Genomic DNA, 7497 nt, shown 5'->3' with positions numbered 1-7497 from the left:
TTATCTAAAATATATAATTTAGATTTAAAAAATTATTTTATTAAATTGAGATATTTACATTTCACTATACCATATATCCGGTTCATAATATGGTGTGTTAGTGGACATATTTTAATTGAGCTAGTGGAGAGAAATAATAAGGTAATGGTTGTAATGTGGTGTTAGTGGGTTAATGAGCTGGTAAGTTGAGTTAGTGGTGGAGGATAATGGTTGTAATTTTGTGTTAGTGGTTAATGTTGTTGTGTTCATGGAGTTATTGGGTTTTTTTTAATATGTGTGATATATTAGCCTATAATAGGATATGTAATGAACTAATGATCAATGAAGATGTGTGAAAAACTTATTTTTAATTTTCCTTGGGCTCTCGACTCGTCTATTTTTCTTATCAGATTCTCTCTTGATCCACTACACGATTTTGATGTATTTCATCGAGTAAATTCATCTAAAAAAAATTACTATCTAAATTACCTCAATTCCGTCCATAAATTATAATTTTTTCATTTTTTTACTTGATCAATATATTTAAAAATATATATAATTTATGCACAGAATTGAAGCAATTTAGATGATAATTTTTTTTTTGGATGAATTCACTCGACGAAAGTTATCAAAATTGTGTAGTGCATCAAGAGGGGACTAGAGATAAGGGGACTAGGATTTGAATTGCATATATCAACTTTCTTATTTCTTTCTTTTATAATGTTTAGAAAATATAATTAATTTTCTAAATTTAAAGAAATATTATTCATAAATATAAAATTTAAGGAATAGATTGGGTAGTTATACAAAGATTATATATATATATATATATATATATATATATATATATATATATATATATATATATATATATATATATATATATATATATATATATCCCGCGTGTATATTTAGTGTATTTTTTTTTTTAAAAAAAATAGGGTTTAAGAAAAAAAAAAAAAAAAGAATATAGTAAGTTATTTCAAAAATAGGCCTGAAATTCCAAGGAAAAAGATAATTAGAATGGAAATCACTCCTAGAAAATATGACTTCGAGATACTTGAATTGATGTAATCATCTATTTGGTGGTAAAAGACGAATACGTTCACCCCCAGCGCCTCCGTCCACCCGTCCCAGGGCCAACACGGAAAAGGTAAATTACGGACGACTACTAACTTTTGGAATAATGACTAGCACATAAGTAACCACCTACTTGAGTTGATGTAAGGTGGTTAGAAATGAAGTTGACGAAGAGTTTAAAAAATTATTGAACTTATTTTAATCCATTAGTTTAAAAACTATTCTATAGTTTAAAGATTTTATTGTTTTCAAAAAATGTATATTATTATTTTTAACTGGCACCATGTATTTATTTAAAAATGCTGATTAATTCTAGCTCACAAAGTTTATCAACGGTCATTAAAATAAATTAAAAAATATTTATAACGAACGATCTATTAGTCCAATATATTTAGATTAATTGTCTATTAAAAAAATTTAAAAACAAAATCTTACATATTGATGGATTGTACCAGTAATATTTTTTTTTAAAAAAATCTTCATTATCTAATTAGTGAAGATGTCGTCATCAATTGACATTGATTTATATTTGGTGGTCTTTAATGGATCAGTTGGTAACTTTTTTTTTTTTTTTCATTTGCAAAAAGAAGAGTAGTTAGTGGAGATGAAATGAAGACGTTCCCTTAAAAACCACTATTTTTTTTTCATTTTATTCTGGATTCCTTGCCAGATTCTGGCATCATATTTGATTTTATTCTTTGAAAAAATTAAATTATTTAACATATTTAGTCCAAACCGAAAATTAACCCGAAACATTTTAAGTTGTTTCGAATCTCAAACCGGATTTTAAGATGTAAAATAGTCTGCTCCTTGATGACGTTTGTTCCGAATTATAATTTCTTTTACATAAAAGTGCAAAATTAAAATTGTAAACTTTTTATTATTTTAAAAATTGTAGCACATATTTATATTTAACTAAATTTGAAGTGTAATATTATTTTTCTTTTTATCAATTTTAAGATGTAAATATTTATGTTAAATATTAAAATTTTGTTATGGTAGTCAAACAAAATTATATATTTTTTTAAGTAATTCAGTTATCTAACTTTTCGAATCGACTAATTTGAATCGACTAATTTTAAAGATGATTATTTTAGTCCCATAGAAGTTAACCATCGGCCACCTGATAAATCCAGAAGTATAAATAACTTGTCGTTTCGTAATCAGCGTTCCAGGATTATCTTCCCATGAAAAGAAATTAATCCCTAATACATCGTATAGAAGTGTAAATAAGTCCAGTCGCTCATGAACTATTCAGGTCTCGATTTGAGTAAAAATTCATTCAATTAAGTTAACGAATTGAGTTCGAACCTGATTTCAAACTTGAAAATATACTCGAGTCTAGCTCGAGCTGAACAGTATTTAGTTCGTAAACTCACGAACATATTCATTAAGAGAGTCGTGTGTGTATATATATATATACACACGAGCTTAACTTTTACATGATCCATTTTAAAATCGAACTTGAATCATTCACGAACCATTTAATTTCATTATGAGTTGAACTAGAGCTTAAGAATTAAAGCTTGAATCAATCTCAAATCAAATCGAGCTAAGGTAAAACAAACCCAATTTAAGCCTTAACTATTCGGCTTGCTTCGATTCAATTGCACCCTTAATATTGCAATTAAAACTTGACCCACAAATAGAAAGTGTTTTATCATTGCACCCCTATAACAAAATAAATCATGTCTTGTTGTATATATACACACGATTAAATCAGTAATTATTATTATTATTAATCAATTCTCACTCAGTTCTTCAACTTTTTTTTTTTTATCTTTTTTAATTCAGAGTAAGATAAAACCAAAAAAAGGTGCTCTTGCAAGTTTTCATTTGTCAGAGGAACTAGCGTTGTGAATGCTACTCTAATGACTTTATGTTCGAGAACAAAATCTATTAATGATATATAAATATTTTTACAAACTGAATTGAAAATTGAAATGTTTAGTTGCCCAAATCTACAACTAAATATATTTTTTTTTATTGCCTAGATCTTATATAACTCTTCGTCAATCAAAACTTTAAGGTACTCTATGAAAACAACCTTTTTTTTATTTTTTATTTTTAAGAAGGATCAAAACATGCCATCGCAATGTCATTGAAGCAAACCCTTAATTACTACCCACGATTCTTCTCTTGACATGCACAAATTTCTCGATAAACCCTTAAAATGAGTCAGATAAAAAGTATAACCCACTAGTTCACATAAAAACCATCTAGTAGAGTACAAATTCCGGAACTCAGTTGGTAAACTGTGTATACATGAGTTTCTTCCCAAATACAAATTTAACTGCACATATTCTGAGTAATTAGAACATTACAGATATTCAATAGATTCTCGTATAGTCCTGCTTTTATATACTTCTTAATTGACCAGACTAATTGTGAAGAGTACAAATGCTTGAAGCTTTGGATTAAAAACGATAGAATACAATGGTTGAGCAGGAACAATAAACATAAAATTGAAAGTTGGCTTCTGGGAGGCTTACTTGCCTGTGTTTGAACTATCGAGCAGGTTTATATTTACAATTCCTAAAGGAGGTCCAATGCTACAACGTGGAGTGTTGTGTTCTTCAATGGCATCCTTTATCTTCTGGAACTGCAGTTAGAAAAAAAAAAAATCTGCTATCACAAAAGCTAGTTTTTCATTTGAATAAACAAACACGAAAGAGAATGGAGGAGTTCCGACTAGTAGTTCTCTTCCCATTTTTGCTAGATCTGCTCGAGAAATTTGATGAAGCATCCCCAATAAGGCGACAATATTGACGGTAAAAGTAAATGAACAGGTTAAGAGATTGATCCTAGAGATGAATGAGGATGGAAGGGTGCTAAACTAGTAAAGATTTAATATTTAATTGAGCATAAGCACAAGCACAAGGCAGTCCTAATCTATCGCATGAAAAGAAAAAGGCAGTTTTGAGTTTTCTCATAGGAGTTATGCATTAATATACCAATGCAATTACCAATTCCACAGTTTAATCTGCAGCACAAGCTTGGTAAAACAACATTGACCATGATTAAACCTTCTTTGTTGATAAATATCCACCTACCAACACCCGAGACCTAGTTGAATTAAAAGAGTACTAAAAAAGGAAGGTTCCAAAATAAACTGTCACACGTAGAGGATACTAACATTTCTCTTAAGGTGAGAATAAACTGACCTTGCTGCAAACTCAATTATCTTCGATCAAACTATATTGTGCACAACTATCTGTGCAGGCGAATGAAATAATTAAACAACTTAATCATTCAATATTGACTTGATGTCATTTAAATATGTAATGCATTTAAGAGGAAATGAGCTTAACTTGGCATAACAAATACAGATTACTAATGTAAATTAGTTGGAGGACGAAAAAGAAAGCAGTAACCAAAGAGGCATATAGAAAAAGTATTTACTTAAAAAACAGCATGAACACCAGTACAAATTCTTACCTTAGCCAAGTTACATGAAAACGACTCCAGAAGGCCATCAGCACCACGGTAAAAATGGAAATATGGAAGTACTCTTACATTCAATCTTTTACACATAGGTTTGTTCTCATCAAAGTTCACCTTCAAAAATAAAATCTCTGGGTGTTCCTTTGCCATCATACATAGCTGAGGGATAATTGAAGGAAAGAAATAGTAAGCGACTACTGTGAAAAATAGTTTCATGTTCACGTAGTACACCTATAGATATCACGCCAATTGAAAACAGAAAAACTAAAGAAGTTACACAACTGAGCTGTCATGCATAAAACATAATAAGAATATAAGTTACAACCCAGGACGGCAGGACATGTGAATTAGCAGAAGAACTAAAGAAAAGCATGCATAAAGAACTATGCACCCATAATCAGTTTTAGTGGTCTTTCAAGGAAAGAATAGTATTAGCTTAATCAATTCATTAGTAACCTTGCATGATGAACAGGTGCATCAAAGCATTACAAGTTTATGCCATGCATTCTGTTAAATTTGGCTTCACAGTACAGTATAAGTTATAACTCCTTTTCAGGCACTGAGATATATGTTTGTACTGGGAAATGAAATTGAGCCTTCAGTCAATAAAGTAATACAATTTTGTTGCATACTGATTGGCACAAACGAAACATTTCATTCCACCCACCGACTAGCATGTAGAACAACTTGAGACCACAAGCCTGCTGTTAAGCTTTCGCAATGGCACGATGCAGCCAGGGACTTCCCTTGAGAGGTATATGAGGCTTTACCATGCGGCGCAAAGATTTGCCTGTGCACATAAATCTTCTGCAATGATAGTGATGCGACACGAAACTTCGGTGGGGCAGTCTAGCAAAGGTTAGGATTCTCTTCTCCATTCTTCTTCTTCTCCCCAATTTCTTCATCCTCGTTCGTACCTTCAGCGCCGAGTGTCGGCATTGGTGGCATGACTTGATACAACCTGTTTGGGTTGGGGATGAAAGCTCTGAAAGAGATTTCATTCCTTGGTGAATATATAGTAAAGTTTGACTTCAAAGTGTGGAAAATTTTTTCCTCTTCCTTTTAGGCATGCTTGATTTGTCTTAGATTTAAAGAAATTGTGGAATATCACCAAGTGGTAACATGAATGGTGGCATCAGTTAATCCAATTCTTATGCAAAAAATGTAATCTATTAAACATCCAAGAGAAAACAGAGAAACCAATTCCTTTGACACGACACAATTATCAACAAACACAACACAGAAGCAATTACTTGAAAGAATATTTATGCACAATTCACCAGAAATTTAATAGACAGGACTGATATGCCCCAATATTAAGTTAGAAAGCGTTTTTGTAGAAGAACCAAGTTTAGAGAAGATGCCACACATGTCGTGAGGTTGTAAATGAATCAAATGTTGGTGAACAAACTTAGTGTTTGGCTTGGTAACAAGGCCAACAACTCGTTAAACTATATGAATAAGCTGCAACACATTTTTGCTTGGATCATTAATATCCGCGGACAGAGATTGTGAATAATATTCATAAATAGTATCTGAGAATAAGCAAGCCATGTTCATCAACAAATGTAGTAAGGAAAGTGTAGTTGTCAATAGAAAGACTCAAATACAGCTTCAATTAGTGCAGCCAAGCCCAATCATCACGAGCGCGCGCTTAATTAGTCAGTTGCCCGGCGGATCAAACAGCATTACGGTGGCAAAAGAAAAAAAAAAAGGAATCACCTTTGGGAACAGAGCTCGACAAGATCCGCACCAAGTACCATAGAACTCCACAATGACAAGCCTTTCACCTGCTTGACTCAATGCGTCCACGAACTCCTGCGTAGAGTGGATGTCGATCATATTGGGCCCGGCGTCCTTCTCCCACCACTTGGGCGCATCCGCGGCCTCTTCCACAACCGCGCGCAACTGATCCCACCAAAAAACAACAACTAAGAAACACAGAATCAGGGGGATAAGGCACAAGCATTTTTGTCCGCGGTACCTTGGAAAGCTGCCATCGATTAGAAGGGCGGGAGACGGCGGGGTCGAATCGAGACCCGTGGGGGAGGGTCAGTGCCGGGGAGTTGAGGGGAAAGAAGATGGGAGGGAGCAGATGGCTGCGGGACTCGAGGAGGAGGCCGTGATGGGGTAGTAAAGCATCGGCCATCAAAGGGAAAGAGGCGAGGGATGAGTGCGGACGGCGGCGGCTACAGATTCGGGCGTTTTATTGGGACATAGTAGAATCCGATACGATACTATGAGAAGCCTAACTTGCCGATTTAACGTTCCCCGTTGGTGGGAAAGTAGCGGTGACAGCGTTGACTTCTTACCACCCTGTGAGCGCGGCCCAAGAATAACTTGTCATGGGCTGGAATGGAAGTTAGAAAACCGGTTTAGGAATACATACAAAATATAATTATTTTAGATTTTTTTTTCTTATAAAAAATTTCATCATATTAATTAATTCGGAACAATTTTAATTTTAAAATCTCTTATTCATTTAAACAAATAAATTGAATAAATTAGAATAAAAACAATTAATCAATAAATTTATGAATCTACACATCCTTATGATACTATCATTGTTGAAAATTTTGATTAATTTACTTTTGGCTCAATTAATTGATATTTTATTAGTTTAATTATTTAATTTATAAAAAAAAATTACTCGGTTTGATTAGTTAAGAACAAAATAATTTATTCGATTTCAATTAATTTAGTTTGATTCAATTTTATTTTAACTAAATATTCATTCCTATATCTACATGCTTGATTTGTTGGTGGCAGGAGAAGTTGGCAGTTTACATTGCTCCCTTATAAATAAACGTCCAAGGCGAGAGGAGGGGTTGGCTGCTTTCCCTTTCTTGCAAGAGAAGAGCATCCAAGCTTGAGGAATTTGGTTCGTGAAAACTGTGAAGGATTGTTCGTCTAGTAATCATCCTTTCGACGACAAGCACGAGGTACAAACTTGACGAAGCATCTATTGTAAATGTTTAAATGTTTTCATGTATT

General features: G+C 33.0%; 1 protein-coding gene across 1 annotated transcript; it reads right to left on the bottom strand.

The window, feature by feature from the left end:
- Positions 1-3282: 3282 nt before the first annotated feature.
- LOC122005047 (thioredoxin-like 2, chloroplastic) lies at positions 3283-6740 on the bottom strand. The gene is made up of 4 exons (XM_042559954.1): positions 6488-6740; positions 6226-6411; positions 4498-4662; positions 3283-3661 (listed from the first exon to the last, which is right to left on the bottom strand). The coding sequence occupies exons 1-4, from the start codon at positions 6650-6652 to the stop codon at positions 3548-3550; spliced, it is 630 nt and encodes a 209-aa protein (XP_042415888.1). The 5' UTR covers positions 6653-6740; the 3' UTR covers positions 3283-3547.
- Between the last annotated feature and the right edge of the window lie 757 nt (positions 6741-7497).

This window comes from Zingiber officinale, chromosome 7B, assembly GCF_018446385.1.
Source record: "Zingiber officinale cultivar Zhangliang chromosome 7B, Zo_v1.1, whole genome shotgun sequence".
NCBI lineage: Eukaryota > Viridiplantae > Streptophyta > Magnoliopsida > Zingiberales > Zingiberaceae > Zingiber > Zingiber officinale.
Note: the sequence above shows the minus strand (reverse complement) of the source record. Positions and strands in the feature narration are given on the sequence as shown.